General features: G+C 40.2%; 1 protein-coding gene across 1 annotated transcript in view; it reads right to left on the bottom strand.

The window, feature by feature from the left end:
• The window catches only part of MCCC2 (methylcrotonyl-CoA carboxylase subunit 2), a 34,056-nt gene extending 10,160 nt beyond the window's left edge, over positions 1-23,896 (bottom strand). Inside the window, exons 1-10 of the mRNA XM_042882875.1 lie at positions 23,777-23,896; positions 20,624-20,690; positions 17,167-17,251; positions 16,827-16,928; positions 16,097-16,224; positions 12,143-12,255; positions 8,963-9,076; positions 3,152-3,216; positions 2,190-2,289; positions 773-868 (exon numbers count right to left, since the gene is read on the bottom strand). Coding sequence (XP_042738809.1) covers positions 773-868; positions 2,190-2,289; positions 3,152-3,216; positions 8,963-9,076; positions 12,143-12,255; positions 16,097-16,224; positions 16,827-16,928; positions 17,167-17,251; positions 20,624-20,690; positions 23,777-23,896 — 990 coding nt within the window. The remainder of the gene's footprint in view (positions 1-772; positions 869-2,189; positions 2,290-3,151; positions 3,217-8,962; positions 9,077-12,142; positions 12,256-16,096; positions 16,225-16,826; positions 16,929-17,166; positions 17,252-20,623; positions 20,691-23,776) is intronic.
• Positions 23,897-24,789: the final 893 nt, after the last annotated feature.

Genomic DNA, 24,789 nt, shown 5'->3' with positions numbered 1-24,789 from the left:
AAAAACAAAACAGAAAAATACAATGAAATCCCTAATCCTTCACAATTCTACTTTTGTTTTTAGAAAGAAAGAGCATACTAATACCCAGCTTAAAATCAATGCTTTCCATTAAAAAATCATCAAGCATCCAACAGTGTAAGAGTGTGGAAGGCAGCCTAATTCCATTTACCCCTTGAAGTCTGATTTATTTATATGTTCATAAAAAAAAAAGGAATATCAAGATTAAGAACACTGTGATTAAATAGTAAAATTTTGTAAGCAGAACTTTTTCTCATTTCTTCAGTTTCAAGGAAAACTGGTGCAGAGGCTGCAATCTCTGAAGGTATCCCAGAAAATAATGACACTAGATCTGCATTAGAATACAGTGGTTTCCATACGTATCTGGGAGAGGACTGAATTGTTTGGGGTGCTCATACTTTCAGTATCTGACCTTTATTTTTCTCCAGGCTAGTAGAAAAAGAAAGCTATCATACCACTTGCAAGTCTATAGAAAGTTTGGCTGAAGTTCACTGCTTCTTGGCAGTATTTTCATGGGACTATTCTTTGCTCATCCTTCTCAAAATCAGGACTAGAAAGCACTGTATTTTCAACACATTATTGTCATTGCAATGGATCTGTCAGCCAAGAATACCCAGAAAAAGATTAGAATTATGTAATATTTAAACATACATCATATGCTCCACATCAGATTTCTGCAAACAAACTACAACGTTATATTCCTTCTATTTTCAAGAAAACTGACTGCATGCAGACAGTTCATTTATATTCTTACTTCTTTGACATCAAAGTTTCTTTTTAGCTGGTCACCAACTATTCCATATATTTCATCAGCAGGAAATAAAGGTTCTTCTGATGGTTCTATAGACACCTATAGCAATGGAACAAAAAAAATTTACACAATTAAAGGCATTATTTGTCCACTTTATGATTTAAAAACAAAGCAAAGAACACTAGTTAGTTTGACAGTTGATTTGAATCTGGTCTTGACCAACCATATCAAAATGTCTCTGGCTTGTCCTCATCTTGCAAAAAAATCAAGTTTCCTAAACAGAAGATTTCTCACTTACTGAAACAAAGCTGAGGACCATTGTTTCTGCTCCTGACTATACCTCTGCACGTGCTTCATACTACAACTCCTTCCACGACATCAAAAATAACAAGCAAAGGGGAAGGAATAGATTGCCCAGTGATGTGGTTGATGCCCCTGTCCCTGGAGACTTTTGAGGCAAGGCTAGATAAAGCCCTGGGCAACTTGATCTAGCTGTGGTGCCCCTGTCCATTGCAGGGGAGTTGGACTAGATGACCTTTAAAGGTCCCTTCCAACTCTAAGGATTCTATGATTTTGAGATGCTGTATATACTATGCCCTATTAGCTAGTATTCTGAAAAAAACCCAGAAACGACAACTTCACTAAATATAACACTGTGTACTCCTTCAGCTGCTGTAATTTTATCTTCAATTCACTCTCTTAAATTTCTTAGAATTATCACAGAATCATGGAATGGCCTGGGTTGCAAAGGAGCACAACGCTCATCCAGTTCCAACCCCCTGCTGTGTGCAGGTCGCCAACCAGCAGCCCAGGCTGCCCAGAGCCACATCCAGCCTGGCCTTGAATGCCTGCAGGGATGGGGCATCCACAGGTTAAGACAGTACCTCCACTATATGACATTTGCTCTGTTTTCTAAAACAAAATTTTAAATCCATACAATACATTACAAAGCCTAAGGCACCAAAATGACACGACATATCTCCATCCTCTCAGTTCTGTATCTTTTGTTAATCACCACATAAAATACTAAGAGATATGTTAGTGTCCTAAGAGATATTTTAGCAGGTATCTAATTTAAAGTCCATGGGAATGACTATGTGGTTTTAAAATTAAATTAGGCACCTGACAAGACTGAATTCATTACAAACTGGAATTCTGCAATTGTGAAGTGCTGTTGCAGTTACAGTGTGTGTTTCAGCACTGCATGTAATCCTAGCGATTTTGTTGGGAGTAATGCAATAGGAATGTAATTATGGAACTGAAGTATCACAAAAATAAATTAAAGATTAAGAACCATAAATTCTACTTCCAAAGCACCTAAAGGTAGAAACAAATAATGTATTGTATGAATTAGGGGAATAAAAGCATTCCTCCTTTAAAAAAAATGCAGTGTTTTTAGAAGAATCCACTATACACTTACATCTACTTTCTTTTGGAGATTTAAGCTTCTTACAGTTTTCCTTGCCAGATGAAGTGCATGACTGTCATCCAGAGCATAATGATCTGTTACACCAGAATGTCTATATTTGAATAAAAATAAGAATATAAAGACTTTTAAGAAGTCCATGAATCAGAATAAGAGTATTTTAAAACTTTCAAGGCTGTATATTTAAAATATATATACTGCATCACATTTCCATGTTATCTCATCTTAATTCCAAATAAAACTTCTGTTTTTTGACCTTTCTTTCAAACATTCACAGACAAGACATAAAATATCAACACTAACAAGCCAAAAATCCAAATGACAACACAAAGAATGACAAACGGTGTTCTAATTGAAAATAATTTTAGATCATATATTTACAAAAAAACCCACTATGAACTGTCCCTTGAAGTGATTATTCAGTCACTTCAACAAACTGAAGTAAAAATTAACTGTTTCTTGTAAGTAATACCTATTATTATTATTTTTCAACTTATCTTCCCATTTTAGAACCAGAAATTGCACAGAAGACTTTGTTTTGATAGTCACTGAATGGTTTGGGTTGAAAGAGACTCTGAAGCCCGCCCCTCTGCCATGGTCTGGCTGCTACCCACCAGACCAGGCTGCAGAGCACTCCACTCAACCTGGCCCTCAGCCCCTCCAGGCACAGAGCATCTCGGCTGCCTCTGCCAGTGCTGACCACCCTCTTGTCAAAGAAATGGCAGGCTATTTTGATGTCGTGTCCAGGAATTTGCAACTGTGATATTATCTGCGAGAACACAGCAACCTCTCAAAAATTACTATTCTAGCTCATCGCTATCTGAAAACCAAACAGAAAATCATAAATTTTTAAGATCTAAGTACAGTTTTAAAATCTAAATGACAATAAATATATATACATAAACACTGCACTAAAGGATGGAAGAAGTAAACACTGGGAAAATATTTCTTCAAACCTGCAATGAAGATCTGCCCCACCAAGATCCTCTGCTGATACCTCTTCACCTGTTGCTGCTTTAACCTACAACAAGGAAAGGGAAATAACACTTGTCTTGTACTCATATTTACACAGGCCTAGTTACAGCAATACAATCATACTCTGCAAAATGTTTCTTCATTAATGTTTCTTCAGCTACTGTCCTTCACAGCATTTCAAATATGACAACACAGAATTCTGTCAACATTACTTAATTTTACTGATCTGGTACCTGTATGACTTATATATAGTTTTTACTGAGAAAGACTCTCCATTTACTCTGCTCTTTGCTGCTCTATCTTCTTTTAGTGTGGACATACCTACCCATTAATGCCCAACCACTTCAGAAAACTTATTTTTTTAGCAACTTACAAGGAAGTACTTTAAAATGTGATGCTTTCCTGCGTTTTTTATTAAAAAAAGAAAAAAAAAAATCCTCTGTTTGTTTTCTCTGAGCAAACTTTTATTCTGTGGATTTTAGTTACTTGTTTTAACACTGATCATCAATCAATTACTATCAGCTTTTATGATCTAGATCTTCCATTATAAACACAGTACATTAATAAGAATCATTTTCTAAGAAGAACGCAATAATGGCATGAAACTGTTCAGACCTATTACGATGTCTGTAAAAATAACTGGAATGCATGAACTAAGTCAAGCCATACATATGACAAAATAAGTTAACAGCAAATGCATTCCTCCTTAAAATAAAGCAGTATCATTTACTGCTGGTAAGAAAAAGAAAAAAAAGCAAAAAACCCACAAAAACCCCTCTTGACGCATTTCCACTGAAATATCTTTCCCTCAAGCTCTGCTGTACTCCTTTTGAAAAGAATTCCTCACAAGCTACTGAAGCCATTATTCGTCACCCACACAGTGTACGAAGGCAGTGAAAGACAGATAAAACTATCATCACTTCTAAACCAGGTATCAGTTTACAAGATTTATGATCACATACAGATGGGTTTTCAGTATCTCCAGGGATGAAGATTTTAAAATCTCTCCATGTAACTTGGTCTGGTGCACGACCACCCAGCCTTCACAGTAGAAGTGCTTTATTGTATCTAAAGTGAAGCTCCTTTATTGCTTGTATTTGTGTCCACAGACTCTTCACAAGCCATTTTTCAGAAGAGATGTCTGGTTCCACCATCCTTTCCTCCCCCCATTAGGTACTCATACACACAGAGAGATTTCTTGACTTTTTGTTGACTAGCTAGTCTTAGCTCTCACCCCTTCTCATGTGCCACGGATGCACTCTTCACTGAATGCACTTCAGTAAGACCATGACTTAATTGCACTGGGAAGCCCAGAGCTGGAGCCAGTACCCAAAGCGTGTCTTATGAGTGCTGAGTAGAGGGGAAGAACTACCACTCCTGACTTGCTGAAAACACTTTGCCCAAAGCTGCCCAGGACATTGCCAGTCGCTTTGCAGCAGGGGAACAATGCTGGCTCAAGTTTAACTTGGTTCTCCACTGTAACACAGAGCATTTTCTGACATTCCCAAGTGGTTAATCCCCAGACTACTCTGGTGCATGGCATTATTCCTTCCAAGAAAGAATTTCCCTGGTATTGAACTTCAAGAGCCTGTTATCAGCCCTTTGTCCAGCTGGTCAGGTTCCCACTGAACAGCACACCCATCTGCACTATCCATTGCTCTTCCTAGTTTTACAGTATTTGCAAACTTGCTGGATCCATAGAATCACCAAGGTTGGCAAAGACCTCCAAATTCACCCAGCCCAACCATCCACCTACCACCAATATTTCCCAGTAATCCCTGCCCCTCAGTACAACTTCTAAACAATTTTTTTTAATATTCCATCTCATCCAGTCTGCAGTTCATCAGTTTGTTGAGGTCATTCCAGGAGACAGCATCAAAACTCTTGCGAAAGTCAAGATAAACAACATTCAGCGCTCTCTCCTCATCCACTGAGCCAATTATCTTAGCAAAGAAAACTATCTGGTTGGTCAGGCTCAATTTCCCTATTGCAAATCCAACATGTTTACACCCAGTCACTTTCTTGTCCCTAATAATTTTCTTCCGCCTTGTGAAGTACTGCAGTGAGGCCATTCAGCCAGTAGTTACGTGAATTCCTTCTCTTGCCCTTTCATGACCAAAAATGACCATGGAATAACATGCACCTGGCTGCTCAGTACACAGGGACTTCTCATCAGACCTCACAGGCCTTTCTGTGTCTGAGCTATTTAGGTGCTTCCTAGCTTGATCATCCTACATAAAGAAGTCTCTTCTGTTTCAGCCTTTCCCTCTGTCCTCAGGGACCTGGGATTCCTCAGCACGGATCCAGCCAGTAAAGACTGAGGTGAAGACAGCATTGAATATCCCAGCCTCTTCCATGTCCGTTGTCACAAGTTTCATCATCCTAATCAGCAGCAGGCTTGCATCTTATCTTGCCTTTCTCTCACTTCTGCTGTACCTACACAACTCAACCTTCCTGCCCTTTGTGCCTCCTGCCAGAATGCACCCCCCCCCATGGGTCACGTATCCAAATCTTTCAAAACAGTGTACCAATACAGATAAAACAAATTTACAATACAACTAAGACTTCCTTTCTCTTAAATAAAAAAGATCATTAAGAGAAGGAAAGCAAGTAAAATTCTGACAAAATTTCAGAACGGGATCAGAGATCAGATGGAATGGAGTTTCCAAGCTCTTTGTCGGACTGTATCTTCAGACTACATGTTCTACATGGGTTTGCCATTCACTGAGAATTCTACAAACAGCAGTTTTAATGAACTTTTATAAAGTTAGTGCTATTTAACTCTGACACTGCAGATACAGCCTCCACTTGTTTTCAGATTTTCAAAGAAACCCCTATTTTAAACCAACAGCAGAAATGCACACAAACTTTATTAAAAAAATCACATTTCTGGAAACAGATAATGCTGCTGTGTACAGAGGCCCTAGCACAAAAATACACAGGAATTTTGCACTTTTCCCTTTTCTCCAGACTTCACCACAGGGAAGGAACAGAGAAAGCAGCAAACTTTATATGAGGAAAGAAGGATCAGAAGTTTCTGATGGGATGACAATGCCTATCAGTCAGTACAGCACCTAAGCTACAAAGCAGTATTTCTGGCAAAGTTGTTGATTCTGTAACTTGGGGAGAGTGCAGACTGGCTGTATGACATTGTTCCTCCTCACTATCAATACCTACCTGCTCATGAAGACTTTACTACCCATCCTCCTAAAAAGAGTACTGAGAAAACTTTACACTTTGGACTGTACTTGCAATTTTCAATTCTTTTTTTTAAATAGCATACACATTCCTAGACTGATTACAACTAGATTCTTCTTTTGTTTCCTTAGGATGTTTTCTTTTAGGCAAGAGAGCAGGAAAAGTCAAATTCAATTTTTTTTTCCATATAGGAATGTCATTTTGGGGAACAGAGCAGACACACTAAAGGCTACAATATCTGCAACAACATGAAGCAGATGTTTCTATGGGACTCTGAAGTAATTTTGATGCTTACAGTAAGGCAAGTAAAATATTTTCAGTGAGAATATGAAAACCTCTCCCCAACAGGAAAGCTGACAGCTGGTGATATTGAAGTTTGATCTATACGCACAAAGATAAAGATCGTTGCATCTGCAGGTTGCTAAAGAACAAATTAAATGGGAGGATAGTTGTGAAATCTTCCTCTGAAAGTAGTGAAAAGTCTTTCTTCCTTTCTGACTACACAATATTCTTACAGACACTGACTTGCCTTGCAAGTCTTTCCTTTGAGGCCTGGCATTTTTCAGCCGCCTAACCTGACAAGTCTCCTGCACAGCTGCTATGGGGGTCACTGAAAGTAATGCCTTTTTATTTCCATGGAAACCACAACAGATACACAGGAGCACTGGTAGAGCAAATTTTCAGCTACAAAATTCTATTTCTCAACATTGTCACTATCATTAGCTGATTTGTACAGATGAGCTGATTGAGACACTTCATTCTGTGGTATGATGGCTGTGCCTCCCAGAACATGGCTTGTCTTGACATCACTGTCACCACTGCTAGCACAGTGTACTCCTTTTGAAAAGAATTTCTCACAAGCTACTGAAACCATTATTTGTCACCCACACAGTGCATGAAGGCAGTAAAAGACAGAACTATCATCACTTCTAAACCAGGTATCAGTTTACAAGATTTATGACTACCTACAGATGGGTCCCTCCCCACTCCTCACCATGCTCACATCCACTGTTTGATCTCCATAGACATTTGCCAAGTGTTGATGAATGTCAATGGGTGCCATCTTCTCCACATGGAAGAATTCAATTCCACACCTCTGCTTCCTCTGCACTTACATGTTAGATGTCATTCTGTCAGATTGCCACTCTGCTGCCATTTGTCACATGGCAACAACATGGAACAGAATATTGGCAGGAATGTCTGACCTCTACTGACATATCACCAATATCTGCCTCTGATGTTATGAGCCAAGAGAGTATAAGGGCTGCTCCAAAAGCAATGCCTCCTATTTTATTACAAGAGCAATGCTATAAAAGTAAACATCACATGATTACACAACGTAAGTTCTTCAAGCTATTAAGGGATTTCACACAATCTTGTCTTAGGAAATGATAAAAAAAGATCATGGAAGTGGCTGTTTTTCTATAGCTTACAGGAGCTGCTACATATTTTCCCAGTATCTTAAGTGGTGGGAAGAAGTGAATTCCAGCAGACTCCCACCAGTTACTACAGAACTGAGTGGAGCACTGTCTTAGCTGACAGCAGATAGGCTGTAATGAAGTGATTTCTTGTTTTATGCCTGCTCAAGTTGGAAGAACTTTTGAGAGATATTTGATTTGCACCTGGCTTTGTCAAAAGAAATACCACAAAGTTTCTAAGTCACTATAACCAAAACAGAGCTAATGTGCTGCTTAGGACCAAATTGTTCAATGAGACAATGTTTTTGACTATTTTAAATAAGCAAGTTTATCCAGTCAGGTTACATCTAGACTAGAAATATTGTGCTGGATGCTGTCTTATCTGTTTGCTGCAGCACTATTCTAACACTACCTGGGATTCCTTTTTTCCCCTTGAAAAGTTTATGTTGAGTAAAGCAGTACTCATTTATATCATTATAAAACATGTAAGTCCATGCTAGAACATACAGTACTACAGTCCTTTAAAACAAACAAACAAAAACTACTAAAATGCTCCCATTTCTGTCAAGGTACAAAGCTATCAAGCTTTGTACCAAGCTACTATAATTTCCAAGATGCCTTATGCTGCGGTATTTCACAGACAGAAATTCCATTTTGTGTTCTATAACAAAAGCAACTCTTAATTCACAGGAGTTCCTCAGGTCAGTTTCCTTACGAACAATTTCCTTACTAAGAAAGTAAAGTAATGATGACAAAAGCCATCACTAGTGCAAGCCTTTGTCTCTAAACTGACATCAAATATAGCACATTAGTCCATCTTCTGAAGTTCTCTGATCCAGAGTGTTCAATATAATATGCATGTTTTCATTTTTTATTTCAAGTCAAACCTAGAACCTACACAACTGAATATGGAAGACATTTTTTACAGTGTACGTAGCAACCTAAATAAGTATTATAAAATCACCTTAACAAAGTCTTATCTATACATACATATATTGCTGCAACTAAGATCAAAGTTTTCACTTACAGTGTAAGCACTGAGATATATTTAAAAAATGCAAAATATCCTACAGAAGATCTGAAAACATCTCGCCAAAATAGGGCTGAACAGTTTAAGCCGTGCAGAGCAGTCAGCAGTGTAATGAGCTGCATTACCAAAAACCTCCCTATGCTCACCAGTGGCGGCCCTCCCAAGAATATCGTCCCCTGTTTGCCAACAATGATGCTCTCATCAGCCATTGCAGGTACGTACGCGCCTCCTGCTGTGCAGGATCCCATCACTACTGCTACCTAGTAGGGAAACAAAAAACATGAGTTAATAATTGCTCAACCCTTAAACCAGAAAATGTCAGCACATAGCTACTATTATAGATTGTATTGATCTTAGGCTGTTGGACAACACTGTAAGATTACTTTTGCTTGACACGACAAACACAATATTTCAGCTTTTATTCAAAAGCAAAAAACAACAGGGCATCTCTCTAGTTTTCAACAGTCTTCGACACTCTGCCTTTAGACCTCCCCACATGAAAATTCACATATGAAGTACTGTAAGTTACACATATGAAGTATTTGAAGAGGTTTACATTCTACCAAGGAATCTGTCTTGGCCACTGAACTGTAACGGTGAAATCTGGAAACTGCTCCTGGTATTCACACTTAACTCAAGGAAGAAGTTGCTTATCAGTGTAATTCTAACACTGTTAGCAGCCTTCGAAGAAGACTCCTCACATCTACTAAGTACATGCAGTGCATCAGTGCATCAGTGCTGACAAACCTATGCCACAGTAGCTCTGCTCCTTCAGGGTGTGTTATTTAACTCATTATTTGCTTTAGCACAAATAATATCTGCTTTGCTCTTATGTGTAATTTTAATATCAACCAGTATCCAGCTTCCACTGGTAGTATTCTGGTGACATTCAAAACAAAAAACAAAAAAACACACACTGACTTGATCTCATACATAATAAACACTGCAGCAGCAAACAATCCTGAAAGAGAAGTTACTCTTAACTTTTTGCTCATGCTGAAAAACATAGGTGCGTTTAAATTTAATTCAGGTCTTATTTTCTCTAATGCATGTACTGGATTATCTACATACTGCAAAATTCAAGTCAGCCTGTTAAAAAGCACAGCCTCAAATTTTCTAACCAATGCTATGTTCTGACTTAATTCTCAGAATTAATTCACTGAAAATTACCTAAAAAAGAAATAAAAACCAGCAGTTCAGCTTTCTTGTTGCATCCATGCCACATGAGTATGAGAGAGCATAAGAAGCAGCTAATGTGAAGCTAATCACTGCATTCTGATTCACAGCTATACAGACATCAGAGCAATTTAAAGCTGCAGTAGGAGTATAATAAATTAGTCACAGGTAAAAGTGGAGGGAGAAATTAAAAGCAGCGCAGGCAACTGGGAAAAAAAATAAGCGAAAAAAAGCAATTACTGTATGGTCAAAATTGAGACAGGCTGATGAGTGAATTGATGAAACAGACCTTCATCCATAGTAACAGCTGGTAAAAACAATTTCCAAGCTCCTATGCTTGAAGAATTAATGTGAGCAGAAATCACAAGCAGTGCTATTTCCTAATTAATACTACTTCCTAATGATGCATCCTCTCAGACAGGGAAGATGATTCTAGCTACCACAGTCTGTTAGCACAGAATCAATAGCAGATTTACAAAGGCTAATAGTGCTCTTCAGAAATGAAACGAATGAAAGAAACAATTCTTAAACACATTCATTACGTATTTTAAATGAAGGAATAACTTCAAGAACTGAAAAGTTGTTTCCATCCTCAGCCCTCTATAAATACTTTAAGAAAGTAAAATTTTCATTAGTGTCATTTCAAGAAAATTACTTTTATCCACATCATACCAAACAGTAAGTGCACAATTAAAAGGCAAACCCTTCAAACACTTAATTTTGATTAAGGTCACTGTCAGTCTACAGTGCTACGCTAACGAAGCACTACAGAGATAATTCCGGACTTTATAAGTGCATGAATGTTGTTTCAAGGTATATCTAAAAACAGCAGCATGACTTAAGGGACAGGACTTTCAAGCAAGGTCCTGCATAACCTCAGTAATTTCAGCCATACTAATTTGGTTTACATATTCATCTTCGACATGAGATCTAAAAACTACTTCTAGGATACCAGATAATGACCGGAGTCCCCAGACTCCATTAAGTCATTGAAACTAAAAAAAAAAATCTTTCAGTACAACAGCCATGTGAGTCTCCTTTAACAATAAAGTCCTTTGTTCATTTCAGAAAATATGTAACAGAATCTGACGATACAGAGAAAATAAACAAGGATGATCAGAAATGTAAAACGTTCGCATCAGGAACTGCTAAGTAAAGTTGAATTGTTCAGCCTGCAAAGGGGATAAATGACAGAGCTGTGTAAGCACGGGAAGAGGCCAGGAGCTTACCGACCAGGCAGCAACTTCACAGAAAGAAACTGGTTTACTTTGCTGTACACCAGGATAGAAAGTTCCGGTGTTTGGATGTGGTTATCTTCAAAGACTCTTCTGCCCTCCTTGTGGCCTTCCACGGGTGCCAGCTGACAGATCCCTTGGCAAGCCAAAGCTGCTACAGTCCTGGGTCTTTATCTTTCTACTTACCTTCTTCACTTACATCTGGATCTTACCCTCTGCACCCCACCAAGGCTGCCATCAGCACTTACATCCTCAAAAAGCTCTACATTTTCCATGAGTAACAGACCTACTAGAGCACCTCTCCTAGTTGGCCACCTGCATCAAAAAAATGGTCCTCAACACATTCCTGAAATATCCATGACACAAAACCATTTCTAAATCCAGGAACTGTGACTAAAAGTCACAATGATTCTACGCATCATTAATACATTAGAAAATGACTTCAATGTCAGAGCAGCTTTATTATACAGTGATCCATATGTAAAATGGCTATATAAATACACACATACCACTCTTAGTAAAAAGTAGGTCTCATTTACTAGCCATCATCAAAGGGGTCCTCACCTTTATAGCAATGATGCAGAATAATCAACTGTTTCAAGAGGTTTTTTACTGCTTCCTTACACAAACCTACTTACCATACTGTCAAGTTCTCTTTTCTCCCACTTCAAGATAGGAGCAGGTAGGTCATGCAATCAACATTAAGGCCAAGAAAGAAGACAGCCATTTCAAAATGATGACTTTCTGTGGATAGTTAATATGTTTACAGTGCCTCTAATCTCCAGACTGGGTCATCGGGTCAGCACAACTCCGTGCTGTTTAAAATAAAGCACTGGTATAACCCCCGAAATCAGACAAAAGCAGCAAGCATAAGAACTAATTAATACATTTCAACCTCAAGTTAAAGCAAATTACCTGTGGAATTCCTTGAGAAGACATGATTGCTTGATTATAGAAAATACGACCAAAATGATCTCGATCTGGAAACACTTCTGCTTGCCGAGGTAAATTTGCTCCTCCAGAATCAACTACAGTAGATGAAAACACATGAACACGTCTTTGAACAGTGTCATATACAGAAGTTAGTAGTAAAACATCTGCATGTTATTTAAAATAGCCACCACATGCTAATGTTTCATGCATTGTCATTAATCTAGGTATGTTATGATACACTTCTTGAAAATGTAATGCTAGCAACATCACATATGCAATTAAGCAACGAACATCCACTCTCCCCCCAGCAAAAAAGACCCTCAGTTGTGCTGAGATGCAATCCAAATTCCTTACATAAACTTTTAAATTCATCTTAGTGCAAAGCATCTAAACTAAGAACACTTTCGGCATGCATCTTAAAATCTATTTTTCTGTTGTGAGTCTATCACAAGTTCTGAAGAAGAAACTACCACTAAATGCCCTTGAAATACATAACACGTGTAGTTTCACACACTGATTATCCAGACACATTGAAGACCTTTTACTGTCTTCAGAAGCTTCATTTTTACACGCCCTTGCTTCATGATGTGGTTTACAAATTACAGGTCGCTGACTTCAGCTATTGTTCCACTCCAGAAACATGAAAACATATCAAAAGATTCTGAAGAACAGAAGATGAGAAAGAAATGCACACAAATGCCAAGCGCCTCTAACCACTTTGGCTTCTGCCAAGTTCTCTTCCTGAGCAACAGTCTACATGCACATTATCATGTGCATGCCAATAATCTCCCAAATTCAGCTCTACTGTGAAGCAGAGCTTTGATTCTTTATTCTGCTCTTGTAGAACAACTCTCTCAAATCCAACATCAACTCTGGCAATGACACAAACTCCAACCTGGTCACTACTGCCAGTGTAGTGCAGTAGCCAATGCCTGAACACGAAAGAAAATGCACAAGTGACTGACTCTCAGTGACAAATGGCACCCAGTGTCCTCATCAGGCAATGAACATCTACATGGGGACTACTGATGGAAACAGAAAATCAAATGGCATGGAAATGACATGTTTAAAGTGCTGGCTGAATACAGACCACTGCCTCTTGATCTCACTATTGAAATGAACTGACACAAGCACAGGTGAGTTCCTTGACAGGCAGAATGTATACAGTGACTATACAACTCAAAGTTGGAATACAAAAACTGACTTCACAGAATCATAGAATGGACTGGCTTGGAAGAGACCCTTCAGAGCATCTAGTTCCAACCACCTGCAAGGAGTTGCTGTGGCCAAATTGCAGGACCTGGTAACTGGTCTTAGCAAAGCTCATACAATTGGTCTCAGCCCAGTTATCCAGTCTGCCCAGATCCCACTGCAGGACGTTCCTGCCCTCAGGCAGGCAGACACTTCCTCTCAGGGTGGCATCACCTGTAAACTTGCTGAGGGTGCACTCGATCCCACTGTCCATGTCACCCAGAAAGATATTAAACAGCAATAGTCCCAGCACCGATCCCTGAGGAACACCACTCATCACTGATCTCCACTTGGACACTGAGCTGTTGGTGGCAAATCTCTGTGCAATCATCCAGCCAATTCTTTAATTCACTGACTGGTGCATTCCTCAAATCCCTTTTTCTTCAATTCAGAGACAGTTGCCCTTCCTTTATCCACTGACACCGTTACTCCATCATAAAAGGCTACCAAGTTTGTCAGGCAGGACTTGCCCTTGGTAAAGCTATGCTGTTTACCACCGATCACCTCATCTGTATTTTCCATTTTATTTGGACCTTCAGGGAGGATCTTCTCCACGATCTTGCAAGGCACAGAGGAGAGACTGACTGTCCTGTAGTTCCTGATCTTCTATTTTTGCCCTTCTTGAAAATGGAAGTTATGTTTCCCCTTCTCCAATCAGTGGGAACTTCACCAGACTGCCACAACCTTTCAAATATGATGGAAAGCAGCTCAGCAACTTCATCTGCCAGTCCCCTCAGAACTCCTGGATGGACCTCATCAGGTTCCATGGATCTTGAGGTTCTTAAGGTGGTCTCAAACCTCATCTTCACTTACAGCAGGCAGATCTTCCTTATCCAAGTTCCTACCTTTGATTTTTACAGCTTGGGCGTTGTGACTAGAGTTCTCACTGGTGAAGACTGAGGCAAACAGATCAATGAGTACCTCAGCTTTCCTTGTGGCAAGGTATCCACTTTCCTTCTGGAGAGGATCCACATCCTCCCTGGTCTTCCTTTTATCACCAAAATACTTGTAGAATTTCTTCTTGCTCCTCTTAATATCCCTGGCTAGATTTAATTCTAACCAGCTTTTAGCTTTCCCAACCTGATCCCTGGCTTCTCAGACAGCTTTGTAGTCCTTCCAGGTAATGGTTCTACTCCATTTGGACTTTCTTTTTGCACCTAAGTCCAGGAGGTCCTTTTTGATTCATGGAGGCCTACTGGCAACCTTGCCTGCCTTTTCTTTTCTTGGGATGCACTGCTTCTGGATTTAGAGGAGATAGTCCTTGAATGCTGACCAGCTTTCTTGGACCCCTCTTCCTTCCAGGGCACTACTCCATGTCACCTTGCCAGGCAGTTCCCTGCCAAGGGAAAAGTCTGCTCTCCTGAAATTCAGAGTAGCAAGCTTGCTACTTGCACCTTCTTTGACATCCTGAGGATTTTGAAGTCCATGATATCATGGTCCCTGCAGCCAAGGCTGCCCTTGAACTTCATATTACTCACCAGCCCCTTCTTGTTGATGAGGACAAGGTCCAGTGTAGCACCTTTTCTGGTGGGTTCCTGTACCATTTGGAAAAGGAATTTATCAACACATTCCAGGAACCTTTTTTCATTGATGGTGCCCTGCTGAGTTGGATATCTATTTCCAACACATTTTTCAAAGGCAAACCTATGTCCCATATTTCCTGTCCGTAGTTCCATTAGGACTTAAAATGGCAGCATGACACAGTTTTGCTCACTGATACATTCACTAAAAGGTAAGAGCTGTCTGGACACACAGAAGTTGTTAGTAAGTCAGACTAAAAGAGAAGTAATAGCTTTTTTGCAAACAGCAAGGCTAAATTTCTTACAGCTTTCATGAACAACAATCTCAAACAATAATTACAGCCCTCCTCTTTTCTTTAAAACACCTTCCACTGCAGTATGACAACTCTACAAAGCCTCCATCCATGCTGTCACCCTGTCCACTCCACCAATACTTTCAAGTTCACATTTCTCCTAATCCTTCACACGCTGTCACTGGCCAGGACCTACCTATCTTTATGCTGACTTTTTAGTTAAGTGTCCTCAGTGGTGAACCAATCAATGCCTTTGAGCCGCTATGCCAAGCAGAACAGAGGACTAAACCATCCTGTTTTTCTAATAGGGACAATACAAAGATAATTACTCTGTACTCTAATGCTTCCTTACATACACAAAATCAATTGGCCTACATACTCTATGAAATCTCACAGTAATTTGGCTGAAGTTAGTTAGTGAATTCAAGGTACTAGACTGGGATTTGAGAATGAAAGGCAGACAGCACTACACAAAATTCCTACAAATAGTATTTCTATAAAACCAGGTACTGTTCTCTAACATACTAAGAACATTCAGGCAACACTATGGGATTGATAGCCATGAATGACAGAAGGAAAGAACATGAATAAAAATGAAGTGATAAAAGTGGCACGACTACATCTGTGTTCTGTGAAACCAGCTCTACATTTGTGTTGAGAAGGTAGCATAGCAAGACTTGCTGCTAATCTGCAGAAGTAACATGGCATTGTGAAAATGCATCTGGACAAATGTAACTGAAATACATACCTGGTTAGTCATATCTGGAGACTCATCAGTCTCGGTAATACTTATTAAAAGCAGCAGTGTTTTACCCAGAGGTTATGAGATGCCCTTGACAAGGATTACTTGTTGTTTCTGCAATGTGACTTACCCAAATATATGCAAGGCAGATGGTTTTGCATTGCAATTTCTTGAGCACGTAAGTGTTTTTTAACAGTGATGGGATAGTAGGTACCACCTTTGACAGTTGCATCATTGGCAACAATCAAACATTCCACCCTAAAAATAAAGCAAGTTTATGGGAGATAAATGTATCTGTAGTAAATAAATACATTAGTTGCTTAAGAGCTGCAACATGACCAAGACACATGAAACCTCTGGGATGGTCAAAAGAGCAGCCCTCCTCAATTGGAAGCATTCCCTTCCAATGCACATAGTAACAGCAGTCTCAGCACTACAACACTCTGCTTCACAGTTCCTTAATTCCCCAAAGAAATGCTGCCTTGTGTCATATTCATTTTCAACAATTGTTTCAGTGCTACTTCTAGTAAGCAAAACTAATTCTCAGCCTAGAATCCAGTCCTCTTTTTTGCAAATTGCTTTACTGATTCACTAATCTCTTTATTTCACCAGACAACAGAAAGTCTATGCCTGTCTAACTTCAACAGGCTAAACACTAACTGAAAAAAAATCAATTCCTTTAGACAAGACTGAATGAATTAAGATGCTAACTTCGCTGATTTTTTGGATGTCTGAAATGAAATACTTAAAAAAGCTAGTAGCTTAATATTGGAAACTGAAGAAAACAACACCTTCTTCCTTCTTTCCTTAACACCAATCATAATACGTGATCAATAATATAGATCACTTGCATCTCTCACCCAGATATTCGTCCAATGCCTGTGATAATACCTCCTGCTGGAACCTCTTCATTACCATACAGCTGGTAGCCTGCAAACTGGGAGAATTCCAAGAACGGAGACCTAATAATGACAAATACCGTAACAAGATTTTAAACATCCATCAGTCTAATAATGAGTCGCCAGTGAACCTCACTTATAAGATTCAATTTTCTAAGATGTGATCAAAAAAAACCAACAGATGAGTATTGCAAAAAACTAAAATTCCAAATGGTGACAGAAACTAATAAGAAAATAAAGCTCCTAGAACATTACCTGTGAAAGAGAATTTGATGTGTTTTTAAAAAGAGAAAGTACTCACCCTGGATCAATCAGTCTGTCAATTCTCTCTCTGGGTAACAACTTTCCTCTTGATGTGTGAAGCTTACGAGCTTTTTCTCCACCTCCTGTGATACAAGAGTCATGCATTAGGCTTACTGAGAGCAGACAGATAAATCACCAGTTATATTAAAATTCAGAACAGAAGCACTGAAGAGTTTCCAGTTTTCTGTGTATGGACTTTAATAATGCATTTAATAAATAACATTTTTCACTTCAAACAGATTTAAGATATAGATACAAATGCTTGCCTTTCAGAACTTATTCTTCCTTCCTTGCCAGTCTTGAGGAAAAGACACTAATAAACAGTTGTCTGAAGCTTTCCCTCCAAATGAAAACACAAATTCACAGAGGAAAGGACAGCAGAAAGCTTCTCCAAATGAGTTCAAAATAGCTATGCTGAATCCAATCTTCAAAGAGCCAATCCAATGAGGATTCATCTCCTCAGATTACTTCAAAACAGTAAGCAACAGATTTCAGAAACACGACATTTAGTATCAAAGTTTACTTATCTTTGCTTCATTTCAACCTTTTACTTGAGGCCAACCTAAATCATATCTTTTGCTCTCCAGAGCTTTGTATCATTCAATGCTTGAGACATCTCAGTTTCACATCCGTTGACACATCTCAGCCCCTTTATAGCATCAGCTTATATAAACAGTGCATTTATGTAGACAGATCACTGATCCACCCTGTCAAGCTAAAATTGTCTCCCCCTGTCCAAAGTGAAGAACTTGCTTTCTTGCTAACATTTCTCCTGAGACTTCTAGCTAAGCATTGCGGCAACAGAGCTGTTAAGCCTACCGGTCAGACCTTCCTTGTTACCTCCTTCCTTAACCACTATGATGCTGTGGTTTAACCTGGCAGACAGCTAAGCACCAGTAGTTTGCTCACTCCCCCCATCCCAGTGGGACAGGGGAGAGAATTGGGAAAAAAAAAAAAAAGCAGAACTTGTGGGTTGAGATAAAACTGTTTACTAAGATAGAAAAAAGGAAAAGGGTAATAGCTATCACTATATATATTTATCAGTGTATGCAACAAGTAGTGCTCAAGCAATTGCTTGCCACCTTCCGACTGATGCCCAGCTTGCCTCCCAAGCAGTGGAAGAGAAAAAAATAAATCAACTCCCACCCCCTTCAAAATTCCTTCTGCATGATGTCAGATGGCATGGAATATCCCTTTGTCTAGTTAAAGTCAGCTAAGCCACTTCTGTTCTCTCCCAGCTCCTTGGGCCCTTGGCTGTGAACAGCCTCTGCTCTGTACAACACTGCTCAGCAGTAGCTATAAACATCAGTGTGTTATCAACACTGTTTTTCTCTTAGAACCAAAACATAACATCACATCAGATACTCTAATCAAAACAATTCCATCCCAGCTGAAACTTAAGACATAATTTCCCACAAAGTAGGCAGACCAGAAAGTCCACAGCTTATTTCTGATTTAGTACACTCATTAGGTCTGCATATCCAGCCTAAACCTTGCACATGCTTTCTACACAGGTCTCTTTCTGCACAAGTCTCTCAAACATTTCATATCTACCCACAAAGCTAATATTCTCACCATCCCACATCATGACTACCACAGTGTTTTACCTGACCTTGGCAGATACCATCTTACCTTTCCCATTTACACTTGCAGTGCTGCTGCAAGAACCATTTTCCATCCCACAATTTTTGTCATCCCTGCTCTCCTCACGCTAATCATAAATGCTTGCCCTGCAGGCCTTAGAGATCTTCTATTTCTCTTCCAGAACTGAGAAGTTCAATCAACGCTACAGTAACCCCCATCCTGGAGCAGCCTCCCTAATGATGAAACAAACTGGGGTCATTTAACCTACAGCTCCTCCTCAACAGCTCCTCTACAGCGATGCCTACTAGATTTCAACTTAATGTTTCAAACAGGCTGTGACTGCCGCTCTTCACAGAGACAAGGAGTACCTCAGTTGCTTCTTTTGCTTGACAACAGAAATCCACTTGTTACAGCCTGTAAATTCTTTGGGCAGGGATCCTCTTCCTGTTGCTTGGGATTACAAGGTAGGTTGTATGGGTTTACAAAAGTCCCACTCAGAGAGCAACAAGGAATGAAACATGTATTAAAAAGACCTCTGTCAAGAGGTCCTTCTCCAAAAGACAGCTCTTAGAAAGAAAAAGAGTTTGCAGCTATCCCTCAAAACTCCTCAGTGTATATATCCAATTCTCCTCATATACCTGTAAGACAGGTGAAGCAATCATTCACAAGGTACATATTTTAACACCCTGGCAGAGCATCTCTGAGGCTTTAGTCTTCTATCATATGATAAGCAAGAACAGGAAAGATGCAGCAGTGAAGAAGGTCATGACTATTAACTGATAAGCCACACAAAGAACTACTGAATGGTCTCTATACTCATACAAAACAGGGAATCTATGGGATTCAACATATCTTGATGAAAGCCTAGAGTTTTCATATACAGCAAGTAAGAAAAAGCAGAAAGCTCATGATCTTAAATGTGCTCCTCTAAAACCACAGAAGAGATCACATTATATAAGAAACAGCATACAGTATGTTACCACAATGAACGCTGCTAGAGAGAGAGTTAAAGCTGAGTGCTTTAAGCATCTGTAACCTTTTTTCTTATCTTCAGTCAACTGGAATTAATTCAGGAGGTCTAAGCAGTTAAGACGCTGAAATAGAGATATTTCAACCTTCCAAACCGGTATAAATTTGCCAGCAAAACGACACCAGGGGTCTTTGTAAATCCCTTTACAAGTGAAAAGACAAACAGGCAACTTGAACAAAAGCACACTTGTCACACCAACCTGTTGTAAAAGCGGGTGGGAGGATGAAGCAAAGAAGCAGGTGAAGAGGAAAGTGCAGCAGTAAAAGCCTTTTGTTAATAGTCTTGTCTATTTTTAACATACTGCCATTAAATTTATTAAAGAAACATACTTTCCACTGATATTACAAAAAATTAAACCACTCTAAACACCCAGTTTTCATTATTTACTTTGCTTACTTTGTGCCTCATTAGGAATGAAATTAATCTTTTGATTATATCAGCCCTGCTTTAATTTATTTCATTTTCCCAGTAATTTATCTGCAGCATCAGGATAGACCTAACCCACCTGACAAGCAAATGCATTAGCTAAACACTGTGATAAACTAGTACCAATGCTACGGACTTTTTTCTTATTTAAACTCAGTTACTTTAAAAAAAAAAAATCAATTAAATTTTCAACCAAGCTCACCTGGATATAAACTCTAAGGTTTTCAGCTGATGAAAGAAGATTTAAACAGATGACACACATTTCTGTGTGACTCTTACAATCCATCTAGCATGTTGTATCTGAATGATCAGTAAACATACAACTAAAGGGAAAAATAATTACAAAGAAAGGAAAAGCACTCTATTTGAGCAATAGTTTTAACAAGCCTTCTAAAATCTGGACTAGCACACTTACCTAATCTGATTTTTTCTGCTTCTTCTTGGAGTTTAGTGACCAGGGCTTTCATTCGTTCATAGTTTTCCTAAATGGGGAAACAAATGTTTCAAGTTCAACCATAGGTGACAGAATGATGCTTTAATAAAGAAACACAGAAAACAGTATGCAACATTAATTTCTTTCAAATTTTCTACTTACCTTATTAAAATACTTGCTCTGTATTGTCTTTAAAGAAATAACATTTCTACCTGTATGTGGGTTTCCTTATGTCGTCCCAAGGCATTTAATACACAAGCTTCACGAAAAACTCTATGTTTGAACTGTAAAAGCCCACTCTAAACTTAATGAACCAATACCAAAATTTGTCATTACAGAGTTCAAACTTTATTTTTCAGATTTTGTTAACTTACTGGTGTGTGTTTATTTGCCTTTCACAAACGTAACTTTGTAAAATAAATCATGGGTATTCAAATGAAGTGCTGTTGTGCCTCTTGTGCCAGAAGATGAATGACCTAGAGTGAATTAACTTGGCAAAAATGTCTGTATTCTCTATTTAAATAGAACACAAATATAAACATAAGGCTTTCAAAAGCAGGAAAGTGTGACCTTCTTGCCAATACTCCTCTTAGAATAACAAAGGCTCTTGTAGCTTTGGGTATGAGTTATCCAGTAGTCAGCTCACCACCAGTGTCCTTACAGTCGTTTTTACCACTTCTTCAGGATTAAAAGGTATTAGTCAACCTTAATGAGGCTTTTCAGATATGTTAAGAACTATGTAACTTCTTTGAGAAGGGTAACTGCAATATAGCAAAAAGGTTTATCAGCTGCAGCATGAGAAAAATCAGTGTTGTCTATTGCTCATTTAGAAGATACTAAAGCCTAATTTGAGAGAGAAAAAAAAATAATCTGGAGACTTTATATTCAGAGGTGAACACAGAACTAGGGTTACCCTAGTAAGTAGCAAGTGCTGTAGTTCAGTTTCTCCAGCTCTGAATCACTGAAAGGCCCTTCACCACAATGTGAAGGGCAAACAGGGTGAAAACATACACACAGGCCAACGCACTCAGAGTGGTTTAGCTGTCCAGAAGGACTTTGCAAAGGAAGCACTTCTTGCCCCTTGGCCCTAGCAATTCCACCAGCTGGCACACGTGGCTGATGGGTGAGATCAACACTCAGACATCCTCCACCAGAAGAGGACACTGCAGCAACAGGTCAGTGTGTGCCACCCTGGGCTCTGGGCGGAGCGCATGCAGCACAGTGCACAGATTGGACCTTCACCCATCTGTTACTGTGCAGCTGCTCTTTTCTTCCTCAGCTGTGAATGACACTGGAATGGCCTACTGGAGGTTCGGTGACCGGGAAATAAGAACAAATCAGCCACGTTTGTTCGTCTGACTGCTGTCACTCACCACTGAAGGAAACAAACCCTGATCTCTGTCCCTCAAAAGAGCAACTTTAAATCCATACTTGTAAAGGTCTGTCACAGCACACTCAGCTTCTTCACACACTACTGGGATTAAATATTCAGCTTGAAATAGGAAAAAATCCAGCTAAAAATGGCAGAGGGAATTAAAAGGGGCACAGCAATCACAGTCTTACTTATCTGATTCTGGATTAACAACTTCTGTAGTTATTTTATCTACTCTCCTGCAGGAAAATTCATGAAAGAATTTCTTATGCCATCAGTAAAAATATCTTGCTCCAATACTTGAGTTAATTTCTGGTCTTATCTTTCACGTCTTTTAACCACAAGACATTTCTGCATATTACAAAGGAAAAGCAAGGACATGTATGGCTTTTGAACACACGCAGAAATGGCTCCACGCAGGATCAAACTAGCTCTGCCGTATCTTTTTGGCCTCTTAATGCCAAAAATGCAAGTGAATGGACACATCTTCCTTCTGTAAACCTGCTTTTGCACCAGTAGAGTCTATAAAATTCTGCTCTTAGTGTGAGGGCTCCTAGGAACTCAAAGCAGAATCAAGAAGTGAAAGTTACAGACTGATCCTAAGATCCTAATGAGCTAAGTGAATTACTGCTACCTAAGCAAGGCAGCTGTAAGAGCTAATCCTGAGAGCCTTCACACAGATTCTCCTCTGTTTTCCAGAATTTAGACTCACTGCTAAACTACGCTTTCACATGTCTAGCTTTACAGTGTACATTATGAAGGCCAACCTGTCTGGCTAAACTGACAGCCAGAAGGGCAGACACCAGCTACAGGAGGCGAGACCTTCATCGCACACTGCTACGCTCTCCTCTGTTTGCACTGTTTTTCTCTGCATACCAATATTTTTTTCAGATTCTTTAACACCTCACAGCACTTTGTGTCTGTAAAGCACTGCGTGCGCTTACACTGCTGCACTAATTAGACTTAGCACTAACACTACCAGCTCTATTACTGCTTGAATGATGTAGCACACGCTCCTCCAGGGTGGGCTTGTCCAGCAGCTTTTCCTGCATTAAGTCAGATTGAAAACTACTGCCAACATACACAAAAGCTAGACATGGAAGTAAAAATAAAGTGTTCTACAAGGAGTTACCCAGCCTTGGCTTTTGGGATTTAAAGGTGCACACACAAATGCAAATCCACTGACAGCTTAGCTGAGTGAACACATTTATTAAACTGCTGTTTTTCTGCTTGTTTGTTTGCAGACGCAAATCCACGTGCACGTATTATGCACCATTATACACGTTTACATACGTGCATACAAACACATCCGTACAACGAAGACTGGCATGTACAAATGCACACGCTGGTGTCCCACGGAAGTTTCTGCAGCTCGGTTTCTGCAAAGCCACATTCAGAACTGCATGAAGTGTTTCACATTTCTTCCCATCAGCTCCGACCCGCTCCTAAAAACGCCCTGTTCTCCACAACAGCAACACAACTTTCCCATATAGCATCGATACGAGGCGATTTACAACGCCGTCGCGGCGGTGGGATTTAACTCCACCCGCATCTCCTCCCTAAGGAGAACGCCTTCTGCGGGCAGCCCGGGCACTGCGCGCCAGCCCCTCCCCCTCTCTCGAGGAAGGGAGCCGCCAACAAACGGCAGGGAGCTCCCAGCTCTGGGAAGCGCCGCGCTTCGTAACGACGGAGGGTTCGCTCGGGGACACCGAGAAACACCGAGGCGCCAAGGCGCGCCCCGAGCCCCCGCGGTACCAGCCTACCTGGTAGAGCGGGGAGCCCGCGTCGGGCCGCGAGCCCACCGCCGCCGCCTCGCCATAGCGGGCGCGGGCCGGGCGAGCGGCAGCGGCGCGGGAGAGGAGGCGGCAGCGGCCCAGCAGCATGGCGGCCCCACAGTGCCGGCCGCGCCGCCCGCTGCCGCCACTCCCACCGCCGCAGCCAATGGGTGGAGGGGCCGCCCGCCCTCAGCCGCGCCCGGCGGAGCCGCGAGGAAAACGTGACGTTGCGGTTGGAGCGCGTGATAAACAGCGCGGGAACGAGCACGGGAGTCATATAAAATAATTTATTTACATAGTTTACACGACAACTTTCTTTCAAACAGAAAGCGCGTTGGCGATTATACAGGCAGAAGTCCCGCTGAGATCCCATCGCGCAGCTCTTCCATTGCCATACCCTCCTCCGGTACAGAACACAACGCGACCTTCTCTCGCCTCTATTCAAAATGTTCTTCGAAACAAAGTGCAAACGGAGGGAACAGAAAGCGCGGCCTCAATGAACAATATAGGTAAGGCACCTTAAATCTTAGGAATGAACAGTTATTTTGTATCCTGTAATACAAATGCAAACTGCACGCAATGAAATGAGCAGTGGTTATCAGCTCAGAAAATACGGCAATTATTTCATAGCCAGATCCCCAGAAATGCATTCTTAGGCTATGTCAGTGCAAACAGGATTGAAACATGCCACACAGTCAAGAACGAAGCATCTGATTAAATGAAGTGTCTGCAAGGTATACATTGAACTTAACGCATACACTCATCTATTTCCTAATGTTTACATCAAACGTTTCAAGTTAAATGTGGTAGGCAGAACAAAAGAGCCGAGATTTCCAAGCACAGACTGATGGTGGTGGATTATCTTTATGTGTGTCAGGTTTTTGTTTGTTTAGTCTTTCTTTTGACAATATGCTGTTCAGAAAGTCAAGCTGGGATCACCAGCCTTTTCACCACCTCTACAAGATGCTGCTGCAAGCCCCACAGAATGGCTGGGGCTGGAA

The sequence above is a fragment of the Lagopus leucura genome, unplaced genomic scaffold, assembly GCF_019238085.1.
Source record: "Lagopus leucura isolate 7727_CA_CO unplaced genomic scaffold, USGS_WTPT01 Super-Scaffold_100036, whole genome shotgun sequence".
NCBI classification, from domain to species: Eukaryota; Metazoa; Chordata; class Aves; order Galliformes; family Phasianidae; genus Lagopus; species Lagopus leucura.
Note: the sequence above shows the minus strand (reverse complement) of the source record. Positions and strands in the feature narration are given on the sequence as shown.